This window comes from Coturnix japonica, chromosome Z (assembly GCF_001577835.2).
Source record: "Coturnix japonica isolate 7356 chromosome Z, Coturnix japonica 2.1, whole genome shotgun sequence".
NCBI classification, from domain to species: Eukaryota; Metazoa; Chordata; class Aves; order Galliformes; family Phasianidae; genus Coturnix; species Coturnix japonica.
In genome coordinates, this window is record NC_029547.1 from 59,114,187 (window position 1) to 59,131,512 (window position 17,326).

General features: G+C 39.6%; 1 protein-coding gene across 2 annotated transcripts in view; it reads right to left on the reverse strand.

Moving 5' to 3' along the window:
• Positions 1-17,326, reverse strand: part of SVEP1 (sushi, von Willebrand factor type A, EGF and pentraxin domain containing 1) — a 115,722-nt gene that overhangs the window by 48,944 nt on the left and 49,452 nt on the right. For both annotated transcript variants that reach the window (XM_015849872.2, XM_015849871.2), the window contains exons 7-21: positions 15,322-15,519; positions 12,841-12,959; positions 11,264-11,393; positions 10,497-10,604; positions 10,138-10,269; positions 8,509-8,703; positions 7,842-7,963; positions 6,241-6,349; positions 4,722-4,913; positions 4,219-4,452; positions 3,538-3,699; positions 2,665-2,826; positions 2,261-2,422; positions 1,638-1,732; positions 401-497 (exon numbers count right to left, since the gene is read on the reverse strand). In XM_015849872.2, coding sequence (XP_015705358.1) covers positions 401-497; positions 1,638-1,732; positions 2,261-2,422; positions 2,665-2,826; positions 3,538-3,699; positions 4,219-4,452; positions 4,722-4,913; positions 6,241-6,349; positions 7,842-7,963; positions 8,509-8,703; positions 10,138-10,269; positions 10,497-10,604; positions 11,264-11,393; positions 12,841-12,959; positions 15,322-15,519 — 2,217 coding nt within the window. The remainder of the gene's footprint in view (positions 1-400; positions 498-1,637; positions 1,733-2,260; positions 2,423-2,664; positions 2,827-3,537; positions 3,700-4,218; positions 4,453-4,721; positions 4,914-6,240; positions 6,350-7,841; positions 7,964-8,508; positions 8,704-10,137; positions 10,270-10,496; positions 10,605-11,263; positions 11,394-12,840; positions 12,960-15,321; positions 15,520-17,326) is intronic.

Consider the following 17,326-nt stretch of genomic DNA (forward strand, 5'->3'; position numbering starts at 1 on the left):
AGCCATGAAACTGATAGGAAGAAGAAAAGGAATATCTGGTGGAATTAGCTGTTCACAGTGCAAACTTCCAGGTTCTGCTAACCCTAAATATCACTAAGCAAAGGACTTTCAAATCCACAAAGCTTTGCTCACTCCACTCTCACTGAATTCCATGGGATTTTTTAATAATACCACTTAAAGAAATCCCAGTCATAATCCCATCCCCTTTGGATAAACATATAATTCAGCAAGAACATGAGGAACTACTTCTTTTCTTTTAATACTTATGTGTGACAAATCTATGACAGACATTCCACTTAGTTAGCACTCCTGCACTGAAATGTTCTGCTCCTTTATCTTTGCTCATATTAAAGACCTGGAGCCATCTTAGCTCTTTCCTCTGCTTACCACATTTTTTTACCTGTATATCCAATTGGGCATATGCAAATATATCCGCTTCCCAACTGTTTGCATGTCCCATTGTTGTGGCATGGCTCCAGGAAACACTCATGAAACACCTGCCACAGGCAATAATAATACAATTACAGTAAATGTGGAAGTAGATGAGGAACAAAATATTCTTATTTTAAATAGCATGCTCCATTATCAATTTCAATAGCTGGGAATAAAAACATCCCTGGCATTAACTTCTAGACTTTCCTCTTTGTATCCTCTACACACAAATCAACCTTATTTCTACAGAAGAATGTGGATTACTATTTTTAATTACCAAAACATGATCACCGTGGCTCTTCCACTAGAACTTTCTGAGCTGTGATTGACAGGTGAAATTTTATACTATGCTGTACTTTATATGAGAGGTATCTGCTTTGCATCCTTTCATGCAGGCTAATTGCTTTCTGCTACAGGTCATTAAGTGAACTGGTAGTGGGCTTAAGTGTATGGTGTTACTTTCCTCAGGTTACAAACCTGAATTCAGAGAATTCCTTTAAATACAATAATGCCAGATAGGTCTGTACCTAATGGGAACCATTATTTAACATCTTTAGCTTATCACCAGTCAGCTTTGCTCCTGTAACACAACATTTTCAATTTTGATTCATATAAAGCAGCCTTGTCTGAGTTACAGACTGTGTGATAGTTAAGGCAGCATCTGTGGCACATACTGTCAACAGAGTAGTTTCTATTATGTGAGGACTTGCCTGTATTTCAAAAGCAGTACTCACAGCAGAAGGAAAATCTGCTTGCCTCCACTCAAGTATATCCATACCGGAATAAGCAAAATAAAGATTTTACAACTGGAACCTAGGTTCCTGGTCATAACTGCTACAATCCAGCATGTTGAAGCCATAAAATGACCAAGTACAATCAACTTACTTTTCATGGACATGAACTCTCTCCATGGAGTTTACATTTCTTTTATAAGTCTGATAAATATCTCATACATCAGGTGAAGGCTTCAAGTCCAACATTTAAGACTGCCAATGAACTGATCTGGACACTTCTATTCACCAGAAGTGCTTTTATAATCAGAAAGAGGGTTTGAAGGTTCCCCTAACAATCACCACTCTCAACTCTTCAGGAAATGCAGTCAGCATAACAATTACATATTAAAAAGCCTTGTTAATTTACTGCTGACATAGATGTGTGGCTTCTTTTTCTAAGAGGCAATACTAGAAAAGATATCTTGTCCTTGCCTGACTGCTGACTTTGTATTGTTTGCTGATATTTTCTGGAGAGGCTGGTATCATCATCACACTTTCCTCAGCAGCTGAGAAAGTAGAGCCAAAACCTAAAGGGGAAAGATACAAACACATTGTTAATGATACTGGTAGAGGCATAGGAATTGCATTTTAGTAATGCATCTAAAGAGAATCTGAAAAAAAGTGAATTTATGGGAATAAAAACCCAGATTCACAGCAAGCATGTAGAATTTTATATTTATGCATATATTATGTAAGTTTTCTAAAAGATAAGTAAGCATACACGTCACATGTATTTGTATATGCATACATGCACACACTTCCTTTTGTATGCATATCACAGTATCACAGAATCACAAAAATCACATAATTGTAGCATATCCCTCGCTGTAAGGGACCTACAAGAGATGATCAGTGAATATATACAGACACACTGTACACATACACACTTACACATACATAGTGTGCACACGTATATATACACGCACATATACATACATACATACTCTGTATATCCATACGTTGTTATTAAGCCATGGTACATATCTCACAGTTACTCCTTCCATGTAGCACAGAGACAACACCAGCATGCCAAAATCAGAGTGAATTTGGCTTACTTGAACAATCTGTGATGGATCTGGCACCAATGACTGTTGTTGTTCCATAAAAGGGACACGACAAGCAGTAGGACTTTCCTGGGTCTGGCTGATAGTAGTCTCTGGGACAAGGGTAACAAGGTGTCAACCCTGTACGAGAGAACTCCCCTGCAGAACACGGTACTGCAAGAACAAAAAGGACATTTTTTTGGAAAGAGATCACTTCTGCCTGACCCTGCAGAAGTGTCAGGGTCCCTGACCCTGACCCCTGCACTCTTTCTGGTCACTTTCTTTCCTTCCCTCACAGTTCCTTCGTAGATATTAAGGAGTAGGGTGAAACCCACTGGGAATTAACAACCCATGCAGCTCCCTTCCCCTTTTTAAAATTCAATTGTAGAAATTTCGTAGACCTATTTGTTACACACCTCCACAAGCTGAGACATCTACTGCGCCTCTTTTTACTGTTGAGGTATCTTCTGGGCAAGAGATGCAGTTTCTGGATCCAAATGCTGGCTGATATGTGCCAAGTGGACATGTTTCACAGGTCTCAAGACCATTAGGTGAGTATGTTCCCTGCTTGCACTGAGCTGTGAGGCAGAAAAATTCATAAAAAATAAGTGATGTCCAAATAGGAAACATGGCTCCTAACCTCAGAAAAAGATGCTGAAATCATAATACATATTACAGAGACTGTTTATTTTTAGAATTTACTCTGAAGGGTTTCATCCGTTCAAAGAACAAAAGACAAAAGAATATGTGCTAAGTAACTGATAATATATTTGGGAATTATCAATGAATCATCTTCACAGATGATTTACTGAAACTCAGTTACTCATTTTTAATGAAGAAAATGAATAATAAAACAATAAATACACAATGAACATAGCTTCTTTCTCAGAACAAGTTGCAAAGAGTTAGGGCTGCTGAGGTGCTCAAAGTCAGAGTAACGCAGCATGGAATGCAAAAATTTCATATACAGTCATCACAGAACAGAGAGAGATTGCAAGGACAAGAATGACATTATTTTAAGTGTATCAGTCCATGGAAAATGAGCTGAAAATCTCACAGAAAGGAAACAGAAGTGAAACAAAACTCTAAGGGCCAGCTCTTAAAATATCTGCCTGGACATTCTGCATACTACAGAAATAGTGACAACATGGCCTTTTCTCTTTACATTCATGCACGAATAGGCAATTAAGACTGATTCTCATTTCACAGGTTAATCTCACTCCTGTAATGAGGACCAAAGGGATGGCACTAGGCAGTCAGAGGTGGCTGTCTGAAAAAGATGCTCTCACCTTTGCATTCTGAGATGCTCCTGGAATGTAGATACTCAGTGTAACTACCAGATGGACAACTTTTGCATTCCAGCTGCCCTTCTTCATCCTGGTAGGATCCAGTCCAGCAGCTTTCACAGGCGTGATGCTCCAGTGAGTAATAGGTACCCAAAGGGCAGTTGACTGCAACATTGGAAACATAAGGTTCCCTTAGACTACGCAATCATATATACTTGTTTTGCCCCTGGAGCTCCCATTTAATCAATCCCCGTTCATATGAAATGTAACTCTGTTACTCAGCAAATGAGCTTGCATGAGTTGTCTGTATGGACTGTTGTGAATATTTCACTGTGCACAGGAAATGGAATCCAGTTCCCTGTCTCATCCACAGGAGTAACAAATAGGGTTAAAAGACTGCATATCAAGTACTGCTTTCCTGAGTATCACCAACTATGTGGATATGCCTGATTTCCCCATGGGAGTGGGATCCTGGGTACAAAAGCATCCTTTTTCCACAAGCCTTGGTTAGAAACATAAACATCCTCTGGAAGTCAAACTGTGCAAAGCATTTTTGCAGTTTATTGTTCTGAGAGACTGCAAGGACTGGACTGTGTCAAATCACTGCCCTCTGCAAATACCCTCTAAAACCTTGTTTTTCAAAAAGATTCTAAATATACGTGAGGAGGAAGTCCTCTGGCTTACCACACATTCTCCCCTTCAGCACAGAACCAGGCCTGCAGAAAAGAAAGGCCTTCTCCGTCTCCAATGAGTTGCTGTCAGCTACAATGAGTTCAGATGCAAACTGGAAAGAATACATAGGCTCCTTATTGAGGGTCCGATTCAGCCTGTTTGTTATCGTCTCTAGAGTTCTAAGAAGTCGCTTCTGGTTTTCCAGTTCCAGTGTATCATTCCTTTCATCAGGCAGTGGCACGCTAGCTGGGATTTAAAAAGAGAACACAATAGCACACAGAATTTAGAGTCAGCACTTCCAGCTTGCTCTGAAGTATATCTAGACTGCACCACTCAGGCTTGACAGTTTGAAGCATAAAGGTGGCCATGTGCAAAATGGGGCTACGTCTCAAGAAAACTGTCATGTGCATCTCCAGCAGGATTTTTGAATTGAATGCAAAGTCTCGCTGAATGTATTAGGAATATTTCTCTTTTTTTAAGAAGGTTTAGAAGGAGGCTATTTTGACTTCCCTCACCTGTGATGTTAAATATTAACTTGATTTTGTGGTCAGTCATTGGAACATTCAGCTTCTTATGTCTTTTGACTCGAGTAGGTGCTGCCTTTGCAAAAGCTGAGAGATGCTTGTTTAGGCCTTCTTCCTGCACAGAGTCAAAGAAGTCATCGTAGGAATAATCCAGCTGGTTCGCTGCTCCCCAGCCAGCAGGTCCTGTCAGACATTAAAAAAGAAAAAAAAAAAAAAGAGAAGCAAAATAATGTAGAAAATAACTGCCTGTCATATTATTACTTGTTTCTGAAGCATACCCCAATAGAATGGGGCCAGACTGAACCTCTGAACAATATGTGTTGACTTTGCCTCTGCCCAGGTGCCTACTAAAACATGACTGACTGAAGAAAAAAATCTGATAATGAAACTTGCATACTTAGCCAAAGCCTTGAAGAAATTCTGACTGTGAAATAGCATGTAGGCATAAAAACATTCTGCCAGTTACCAGGTTAAGTCATCTATCACAGTGGAAATAAGGCAACTTAATCTCACAGCTTTTGGGCTGATTCCATGTAATTGCTTCATAACAAATCTTCTAAACTCTTGTCTCTTTTAACTCAAGGAGAGTTCTCCTCTCCAACCTGCAGAATAAGCCTCTGGTCCCCTGTGTCTAATTGCAAACAAATGTCCTTTTAAATCCAGCAAAGAATGTCTAAAAGGTGAGAGAATAAGCACAAAGCTGTACTCATGTTCACAACATGAACTTACAAAGGAGCCACAGTCCTATTAAAGACTAAGTATTCTGATGATTTGCCAATATGCCCCATTCTAAGTCTGTTTTTAGCTTTACAGCTTTAAGTAACCTGAAGGGACTAAGAAATGCCAAGGATGATAGCAGTACAACACTGTTGCTAATCTGTTTGAAAATTGACTGAAAATGACAACTTTCTTGGCATACAGGAAAGTGGGAGTAATCATTAAAGCTGCCATAACTTCCACCCAGTATTAAAAAAGACTATCCTTTCATTATGGTTTAACTCTGGCAGACAGCTCAGCAATACATGGACACCCAATTCGTCCAAGTGAAATGAAAAGAAAATGGGAAAAGTAAAAGTGCAAGATCTCATGGGTTGCGATCCAGACAGTTTACTTGGTAAAGCTGCACTCACAAGCAAAGCAAACCAAGGAATTCATTCATTGCAGCCGTTCGGTCAATCACAGGCTCATCATGCACACAGGTTTTTTGGGAAGGCAACCACCACCTCTTTGAATGTTCCTTTTTCTCCTCTCCTCTCCAGTTTATTGCTAAGCATGATGCTAAATGTATGGGATACCCCCCTATCCAGTCTGGGTCAGCTCTCCTGGCTATGACTCTGCCAAACAGAGAGCAAACAATTCCACAATAGAATGTGTTGCATAATTTCTTAGTATCTTAATACTCTAATTTTTTGTTTAAGTATTCCATACAACATGTTGCAGTATTTCAGCTAAAAAGGAACTACGCCACATTAAACCCAGATGGCTAATGATCCATGCAATCAGTAATTACCAATGGCAAATCCATTTTCGTAATCATAATTGTACTCCAAGCAGTGTTTCTGTGTCTGATCTTCCAGTCGGCAGTCAATATCATCAACATCATTACAGAATGATGGGACCTTACAACATAAAGAAGAAGAGCATTAAAAATACAGAATGACATAGCTCAGCCCCAACTTAAAAAAGCTGTGTTATAATGTAAAGCCCTGGCCCTGTTCTTTCTCTGGCACAAGATTTCTCCTTTCATGTCTGTTTCAATCACAGCAGTTGCTGAGGATGCAAATTCTGGATCCCTGCAAGTGATTTATCTAATTTCCTTGTCTGGAACAGCAATAGTTGCATGCTGCCCCACAAGATGAAGGCTATAATTAAAAAATGACTGCAGACCGTTGGAAAAGCCTCTCCTGAAGAAGGCTACCAAGAGGCATTTCCAGCTAAGTGATGGCTCCTGCTGATATGCTATCTCTGTTGTAGTCTAAAGTTATTGGGAATAGGAACAGACATAATCAAACCAGCCTTGTTAACTCTTTTCCAAGACTGCTGCATTTTGGTGTAACTTCCTGAGCAGGTCACTGAACATTTTTTCCAATTTTCCTATTTGCTTGCTCATACTAATAGTCTAAGCAATGAAATCCAGGGGTAGTTGAAAAACAAGCTCTTCAGAGAAGAGAAATAAAATCAGCCAAGATTTGTCTGCTAGAAAAACTTGAAGTCAAGATAGTAACAGATATTCAGGTTCAAGTGTCAAAGATTGCCTGGAAGTACTATTTGAGATTTAAGCCTTTTGATCAGAACCACTGATAGGGATTCTAAAGCTGTAGTATTCTGATCAATAGCTATATACACTAATAATGCTTTTCAGTTACCAGTGAGGCTTACAGAACACAGGCCTTCTTCTGTAAGACATCTTTAACTGCCCAGGTACTATAATCTGGAACATGAGCATCACATGGGGCCTGAGCATCAGCTCTTTAGACAGCAACACAAAGGCCTGCTGCTTCTGCTTCACAGCTGAGGACAGACACATGGATTAAGAAGGAGAGTGGTAATATTGAAACAAAAAGTAAGACAGCACAGAGAAGGAATGTGCTACCCTTTCAAATAAGCTGGTGTGCAGTATTTATTGATTAGAACTCAAAAACTCAATAAACTTGAGCAAAGTATTTAAATGCAGATTTTATCTCTGTGTATCTGTGTGTGTTCACTGTGTTATCTAGATGTATGTTACATATACTATATGTAAAACAAGTATATTTTATCATTACATCTCACTCTCACAACACTAAGGTTAGCAAGTAACCATCTAGGATTTTCAAAACTGTAAGATTTTCTTTAAAATCCTACCAAAAACCTGTGAGTATCAAGTCCCTAAGCTGTGTGGACATTTCTTCAAATCTTGTCCCTAAACAACTTCTCATTGAAGACTGAATGAAAATGTCGGCGCATCAGCTTTATTTTTAAAAGAGGACTTGTCATCTTCCAAAAAAAGCACAAATACCATTTCCAAGTTGCCACTGTATTTTTCATGTATGAAAACAGTCATCTGAGAAATGTCACGGGAAGTTATACTCTTAAAAATGACATAAAAGGAAGTAGCAGTTACTAACCTACCATTTTACCGAGTGCGCTCTGGAAAGCATCAGAAAAGCCATTTAGAAGACTGTTGTCATCACATCGTGTTGCTTTGTAAAGCATCTCGAAGGATTTGAACCCATGGTTTGCAAAACGATTTACTGAAAAATGTTGGAGAATATTTTCATATTTTTAAAATGTCACCAAAGCTGGGAAAGTCCATAGCTCATAGCTTTGTTACTGTTCATCTTGAAGGAAATAAATAAAAGCTTCTGATCTGGTGATAAGTAGATGTGTAATTACAGCATGCACTGCTTTTACAAATAAATTTGCGCTTTCCATTTGCAAATACTGTTGAAATTCCTGTTGAAAAAGCACTCCGAGTGTTTGCACACAAACTACAACATATTTCAGATGCCAGTTCAAACTAATGATAGGCCTTGTCTGCTTTGCCATCCTTGTTAGCTTGTTTCCCAGGATACAAATTGACTACTATTTTTGTAATCCAGAGAACTTCTGAAATAACACTTCTGTGGACTTCTGAGTTCATTTGCAATATTAGTAATGATGTGGAATGAGAGATTTGTTATCAATATACACTGGTCATAATTCCTAAAATATTTTTATTTAATTCCTCATTAAAAGCATTGTTTGCTGAGCAGCAGATTCATTTCAGAAAACAGGCTAAAAAATATTAGAGACTTACAAGAGCAGTCAGGCCACTCTGGAGAGTAAGGTGGCTTCCAGACACCATCCTCATATGCACAATAGTAGTTTTCACTTGATCCCTCTGAGAAGCTATAACCCTCTGCACAGCGCAATGTACAATTGACACCCACTTCATCTGATGTGCATGTAAAATTGCCATTCACAGGCTCAAAGGAGATTTCACAGGGAGAACCTGAGAAAAACACACAAAGAAAAACATACAGTCGTACACTAATGAATTTGGAGAATTAAATAAGTACACAAGCAAACAGCACTGATAAAACTTCTGAGGGCTGCACATGAAGTCTGCATATTATTTGCTATGTCCAGAAAACCTGAACCAGGGTACTGCTAAATTCTTCTTGAAGTCTGCCATTTGAATTTTAAACCATAAATGTGAAGGTTTAAAAAGAAAAAAAAAGGGCGGGGAGGGATGTATACGAGAAATTAAATAAACTCTCCAAAATGCGAGGCTCAAACCCATCTGTATTTCTTATTCAAAGGTGCACGGTCACGTATGTGCTTACTAAAATACTCCAAAAAGTTAATTAAAATTTTTACATGCATTTTCATACAATGAATCACAGTAACTATACCACATATTGAATTCCAAAACTAAGCGCTATCCGTTCTTCACTATTGCAACAACACACGGACTTGTCAGAACAATCTCAGGAGGAACTGACTATAAAATCTCAGTTATGATCTATCTTACAGGCCACAAGAAGACACAGTCAGCATCTGAGAACATGATCTAATGAGCACCAAAACAACAAAAAAGCCTGAAGTGGTGTACACCTGAAACAATATAATTTCTAAAAACTGTTTTTTTCTTGCTAAGATTTACAGAAGTAAGACAGAATGTAGCACATCCATCTGTAATTTATCTTTTGCAGTGCTATAACCAAGAGTCCGGTTTGCATGATTTTAAATACTCTATTCACTAACATTTCTTTATATGCAGAACTGATGGTGACATTAGGCACTAGAGGGTAGAGGCAGTGTATCATTTTCATTCTTTATACAACAAATTACTGACTTGTCTTTAAGGAAGAAGGTAAACTGTGGAGAAAATGTGTCTATACAAGCAACATAAATGCATGAATAGGAGCAGGCAGCTTCCACAACCTAAAGTGCTTCCCAGTATTCGCTACAGTATTTGTAGTTGATTACAAAAATGCTTTGATTAAGTTTTCCTTTCTAAGAACAGATTTGAAGTTTGACTTCAGTAACACCTACTAATTCATTTCACACCTTATTTGTCACTGAGAAAAAAATGGATCAACTACTGAAAGTTTTACTGCTTAATGAACAGCAATTTCATTGTTACACATAATTTGAATGTACAGAGCCAAATTCACCACTGTGCTTCTTCACTCTGAGAAAATTTATAAACATCCTGACTGCCTTCAAGTTACTCCTACAGAAACCAGGAATATCTAATTAAGAAACTGGGAATATCTGAATGAAGAAGCAATGTAGACTTGTAATCTTTATAACATTCAGTGAAAACAAAACAATATATCTGGTCTAAGAATACCTATATACCTGAGAATAGCTGTAGTATCACACCACGGCTTACGTGTTATTGAATGGTAGCAGCAGCAACAAGGCTAATACAACAAACCTTTGATGACAATGTGTATTTCACATGTCCTGTTATTGCCAGAAGGATCCAGGGCTATATATTGAACTATTGTTTCTCCTTTGGGAAAGAGTTCTCCGGGTTCATGACTTCTAGTGATAGTCAGAGGAGCACCTAGAAGAATTAAAGGACAACACATAAAGTCATCGAACCATAAAGGGATGCTCACACTCAATCACAACAAATGGAGAAGGAAACTGTAGTGTGTGTTCCAAATGATGTGTTCTTGAAGACGAATAAGTATAAAGACAAAATCCTAAACTACAAGTGAATAAAGTTGAGCAGATTGGAACTTCCTACTCTTCACTGTTTGGTGCATTTTTGGGGGTACACCATCTTACCTGAATTGTCTGAAAACTGTGGTTCTTCCCATGTTGCTGGATATTCATTCTCTGCTACCTGTATGGGGGGTGGAGATCTGCATCTGTCAATTACAGGAGGTTCTGCATCTATAGAATGTGAAAAGTTTGCAAGACATTAGCTTGCTGAGCTGCAGATACATTCATGAAATCTATAATCAGAAGTCACGTAAAGTGACTTTAAAGTTTTGAATTTGCACCAGAAGATACAATAAAGTTAGGAGTACACCTTTATAACTGCTGCAACTGGCAGACACCAAGTGAATGACATGGTACTAACACACACACAAAAATTCTTCTCCTGAACTCATGGTTTCTACATTCTGCTTGCTTTCTCCAAAGCAAACCTTGTTTAACAAGACTGCTGAATACCAAAGCTGTCTGGCAGAAAGACATGAACAACGATATGCATCAGCAGTGTGGAGGAGATTAGTAAATTCTTATAGTTTTTCAAGTAGAAAAAAAGATGCATATGATAAAGGTAGTTAAGTGACAACACAAAGAAGCATTACATCTATCAGTATAAGGAGGGTTCTTAACATTCAAATAAAACAACAGAACAAAATAAGAAAACATGTGGAAGCAATGACTGCACACTGTGTGTACTGTGGCCCAAGATCAGCCATGCCATTATGGAGATGACATTACCCTTGGGCTTATCCAAACACACAGTGAAGGTCACACTGATTCACAGTCCCTTTGTGCACAAAATATTTCAACCACAACTGACTCTTCCCCATTGAACTTACCGATGACCTTGACACTGAACGTACAGCTTGCCTCATTGCCAGACTTGTCAACAGCTCTGTATGAAATGGCAACTTCACCAATTGGGAGAAGATATGGTGGTATGAAAACTGGGGTAACGTGCACTGAGACCTTTTATAGGAGGACAATTGTTATTTAAAAGGGAAAACAAGCTAGTATTAATGACACTCAAGTAATTCAAGAAACAAGCAAAAAGTAGTACCCTATAATGTTAATTCTGCTCTTATTTGATGTTCATAGCCTATACAAATAATGAAGGTGGACTTTGCAACAGAGTGCCTGTCTTCCCCTCCTCAAGATTACTTCCCCTTTAGCTACAGGGGCTCACTCAGCCAGGATTTGGACCCTGACCTGCTGCATTACAGCACTGTGCACTGAAACAACCCAAAAATGACTTCTGTTTGCATTACTACACTGCACACAAGCTATGCTTGTCAAAACTGATCAAAACTGCTTTGTCTACAGTTCATGTCTCCAGCTGCAAGGGCAAAATACATGGGAAATGTGTGCAGAAGGCAGCTGTGGGTCATGAGGACTGAAACAGCTAGTTTTAATCTACATATTGTGTAAGTCAATAACATGCAGTCACATGGAAACATCCTATCACCACAAAAAAAAACCCCACATTTGTAGTATATGACACCTACGTGTGGGCCACAGCTCTCTCGTACGGACTAGAACCGTGTTAAGAAGCTTATTTTAAGAGATCTGGCTTCACATGAGCAAAACAGTTTAACTGTGGTTTTGACAAACCTGCTCCAACTGAGTGTGAAGGTACCTCATTTCTACAGGTCATCAAATGATTCTGCGTCAGCACAGTGATAGTATCTGATGAAGGCTGTGCTACAGCAAAAAGTGTAAACTTAAAACTCTTTTACTGATGTTGCTCACAACATGAAAAAAGCTTTTGTGTTTGCAGCAATTCTGGAGAATACATAAAGTCATACTCCTTCTGACTCAAGATAATGTAGTCAGTTGCTGCAACTTGATTAGGCCTGACCCAGTAGGTAACACTACTTCTTATGAAATGTTTCTGGAGCAAATTTTCCCTGTCATGTGCATTTCCAGACCTCTGTTACACACAGTACCCAAAGGCCTATGTCTGAATGTTTCATGGGATAAGCAAGCAATATTTTTCTTTGTTGGGTGGGAAGCTGAAGAGCATTTTCACTTATCGCAGTCTGCTTTTGCTAGCCTTTTTGATTAATGAACTGGTTTACTTCCTTCTAAGAAGCATTTATTAAACTTCTTTCCATTCTAAGAGTTCATTTTTAAAGCATCTGTCTCCATTTTATAAACAAGGGCACATTCTTTCTTTTGACTACATAAATTAAACATATGAGATTTCATGTGCTTAGACACCATGTGTAGTGTTCTGTGAATGCATAACCCTTAACAGGACAGAAAATGCTGAATTCTCAGTATAAAAAGTTTTCAGCAGATTTTTCTTCTACTCAGGCTTGTCAGAAGAAGTGAATTCCAGTGGTTCAGAAAACTAATTTGAAATAACTAGCTATAAAAAGACAGCACCTGGTCAAATGCCAAGATTTTAACTTACCTCATCTCCAGAGTTATCCTCAGCTACTGGGATCTGCCAGCTGATATTAGCAGAGTTCTGATGTTCCAGAGTTTCAGTCTCAATATTTTCTGGACACTGGATCTTAGGAGCTTCAATATCTGGCCCAGAAAAATACAAACTACGTTTATATATGGTATTAAAGAAATAAAAGTGCTATAATGATTAGGCTGCAAAGAAGTACTGCTTTTTTGGCACTTCCTGGAATATATACACACATTTCTGCAAAGTTTCCAGCTCTGCCTCTTTTTTATTCTTGCCTGAAGCCTCATGCATAAACAGTAAATTATTCTGGAGAAAGGACTGCTTTTGGCTGTTTTTGAACAACATTTAGCATAGTGATTACCATGTGCAACCATAAAACAAATCATAAATAAGACAGAATTAATTGTTTTCTCTTATTATTCATTTATTCATCACACAAATCTTGTCATTAAGAAGGAGTGGCTTTCCTTTCATTGCCCACACATATGACACATGCAGACGTAAACATCTGTCATCAATGCCTTAAAAAAGGTTATTTATGACATGACATATGTACAATGAACAAGACAGTAGTCAATCTCAAATGCCCAGGAGCATGGTGACTTGAACGAAGCAGTGACAAGATTTCTGGCACCGCTTACTGGAGACGTTCTTTAACAAATACCTACTGCAAGCTACAATGTAGGACTAAGAGGTTTTTCTTGAGACATATGTGACCATGCTGGGCAGTCGGAAAGTATTAGTGGTAAAATACTGGTAACCACCACCAACATTTAAGTATTATGTTTCTCTGACAAAGTACTTCTTGATCTCCCAGGCATAGGGCCTCTCAAAACATTTGTGGTCGGGTTATTTTATTGCTGTAGTATCTCCTGATAAAAGGCCTTTAGACTCAAGAGACAAGGAAAAAGGCATTCAGCTCTGAACTCATCCATGCTCAGGAGGCTTTAAAACAACTTGGGACTGATACCAGTTACATTTTTATTACTACATAGTTCCAGTAAAGACATAAGTCAGGCAATTAAACTCCTGTAATTGAGTGCAAAGCAATAAATACAAGTGGTTTTGCCTTCCCCTGGACTCATTTTGATGAAAATTTTACTAGAAGTGCACTCTTTTCATAACTACCAGTTATGAATCACACTTCCCTGACCACAGTCCTGAGGCTGGGGCAAATTCCATTTAAAAGGGAAATTTTGTAGAAAGACTAATAAATAAGTCAGAAAGAAAAAGGCTAGTGTGAACTGGCCAAATATTTTGGCAGCAAAATAGAGAAAGTACCAAAAATGAAAGCAATTGAGGGGCAGATATTCAGTTTTACTAGAGAAGAATAACACTCAGAGGATCCTAGTTTCTCTTTAGAGTTTTATGCACTGGTAATATCTAGAACCTTGAACCGAAGCCACGCTACTTTATCTCGATCCAAACACTTAGCTTGTAGCCCTGTGCTGGGATCCCATCAAATATTAAAAATTGTGGTTTGGCACAAGTTTCAACTAGATTTGGAAAAACAATGCGGTACATAACATAGTGGGAAACGATATCTTTAAAGGGAAGGATAAAATCTCCCTGGTCACTGCAGAGGAAAAAGTTCCCATTGCAGTTTCTTTACTGCCTTGGCATGATGACTGGTTATAGATGTTTACTTTATTGTTCTTTCATGCAGAGACTTGTAAGGGCCTCCATTTGGAGTGGAAGTGTTAACTCTGAGAGCACAATGGTTCATGAAGAAGTGAAGAGCATATTCCCAGCAAAACCGCACTTTCACTTGCATCTTCCTATAATCCAAAGACAAATTTCTTCCAACTCACTGTACATGTATGTAAGAGAATAAATAACCTTGCATTTCTAGAAGAGGTGAGCAAACATACCAAAACCCTTCAAATGTACATAACCACCTTCTGCCCATCTATAAGCCATGCACAGTGTCAGTCAGTTTTGGTTTTGAATCATGTGTCTGTTATTCTTGTGCAGGTCTGCTGCTGTGGTCAGTTCAGAGCCAACTGAAAAGAACCATACTTCTACACCATGCATATCATCTTATAGGTCTGCTCAGACTACAGGGCTTGCATACACCTGTGCCTACTGAGCAGAAGTGGCATTACTTATAAATGCTTTTTAAAATAGGAGCGTGGGTTCCACACTGGCTATTTTTAAGCTAAGAGCTTTCACTTTTACTTTGAGAGTTCAAGTTTATCTTCACCTCAGGCTGCTGCAGGCAGCTTCCCAGGACAGACTTAAAGAGATGCCAGCAATGGATAATTCTAAGACAGCACTCAAGCAACCTCTGAATTCCATGTCTGTATTGGGTACTACAAGTAAACCTGAGAGCCAAGCTATAGTGGTACAGACAATCCTTCTTACAGACTGCTTAATTATGCTTTTCACAGTTCCAGTCTGTCTTTACTCAGCTGTTTCCTATGTACTTTCCTCCAGTCCTGCGTGCATACACAGAATTGATTTTGTGCTGGTCTCTACCTTTACACAGAGCATCCTGGATGTTTGCACTCCATCTCCCAGATGAAATGCACCTTAGTTCTTCTCTAGCTCCAGACAAGATGAATCCTTGGGGACAGCTCAGTTGGCACACAGTCCCAGAAACAGCTGGCTCCAGCCCACAGTTTGGAGGGAGAACTGTTACACCTGCTGGTTTCTGGAAGACGGGGCAATGAATTTCTACAAGAGACCAGTGAGGCACACATTTTAACTGACACATAAAAATTTATATTCAAACAAATCTGCAAACAAAGTCATATGGTAGCTAAGAGGGAACATAAAATACACAGATTTCTTAGGAGTATATGTGCATGGCAAGTGCATAAAAACAACAGAAAATGATAAAATTTTGTACTCTAGAGCTGAATGAAGTAAACAGCCCCCTGGACATCAGGTCCTATTGGAGCAGGTCCAGAGGACAGTCACAAAGATGATCATATCACTTGTCCTGTGAAGACAGTCTGAGAGAATTGGGGCTGTTCATCCCAGAGAAGAGAATGCTCTAGGGAGGTGCCACTGAGGCCTTTCAGGAAATAGGAACGAGAGACAGAAAAGGAAGTTCTGCCATAAGCTCGCTTAAGATTAGAGACGTGGCATATGATTTTGTCTTCTGCACCTTCAAATTGAATCAAACTAGGCTTGGTCTTAAATATACCCAGACACAAAGCCTGAAGGTGACTACACACGGCAGCTGACCATCCCTCTGTGAAAGTTAGAAAGGGCTGATGATAATTTTAAGGCTTAAAATCAAGGTTCTGAACTACTCTGTCACTAGAATTTATTACGAGCTCTGAAGAACATTTGCACATTTTTACCATGTGAGGCAAACTTAAATAGACTTCTGCAAAGCCTTGACATTGTCCCTCACCACATCCTTCTCTCTAAATTGGAGAGGTGTGGATTTGAAGGATGGACTGTATGATGGATTAGGAATTGGCTGGCTGGACACAACCAAAGGGTTGTGATTAATGGTTCTGTGTCAGGGCGGAGGCTGGTCTCAAGTGATCTCCCTCAGGGCTCAGTTCTGGGACCAGTGCTCTTCAACAACTTTGTCAACGACACAGACAATGGCACTGAGTGCACCATCAGCAAGTTTGTGGATGATACCAAGCTGAGCAGTGCTGGAGATACACTAGAAGGAAGGGAAGCCATCCAGAGGGACCTAGACAGGCTGGAGAAGTGGGCCCGTGTTAACCTAATGAGGTTCAATAAGGCCAAGTGCAAGGTGCTGCACTTGGGTCAGGGCAATCCCAGGTACAAACTGGGGGAAGATCTCCTTGAGAGCAGCCCTGCAGAAAGGGACTTGGGGGTCCTGGTGGATGAAAAGCTGGACATGAGCCAGCAGTGTGAGCTTGCAGCCTGGAAGGCCAACTGTGTTCTGGGCTGCATTAAAAGAGGGGTGGCCAGCAGGGAGAGGGAGGTGATTGTCCCCCTCTACTCAGCTCTTGCGAGGCCCCATCTGCAGTACTGCATCCAGGCCTGGGGCCCCAATGGAGCTCTTGGACTGGGTCCAGACGAAGGCCACTAAGATGATCAGAGGGCTGGAGCACCTCTCCTATGAGGAAGGGTTGAGGGAACTGGGCTTGTTTAGCTTAGAAGAGAAGTCTATGGGAAGACCTCATTGTGGTCTTCCAGTACTTGAAGGGAGTGTTTAAACAGGAGGGAGAATTCCTGTTTGCGAGGGTGGATAGTGATAGGAAAAGGGGGAATAGCTTTAAACTGAGACAGGGAGGCTTAGGTTAGAAATTAGGAAGAAGTTTTTCATACAAAGGGTGGTGGCACACTGGAACAGTTTGCCCAAGGAGGCTGTGGACGCTCCATCCCTGGAGGCACTCAAGGCCAGGCTCTGGGCAGCCTAGTCTGGTGGTTGGTGGCCCAGCATATGGCACAGATGATTACTATGATTCTTTTCAACCCAGGCCATTCTAGGATTCTATGATTCTATAATACTTCTATTTCAAACATTCAGTCACGAAAAAACATTGCA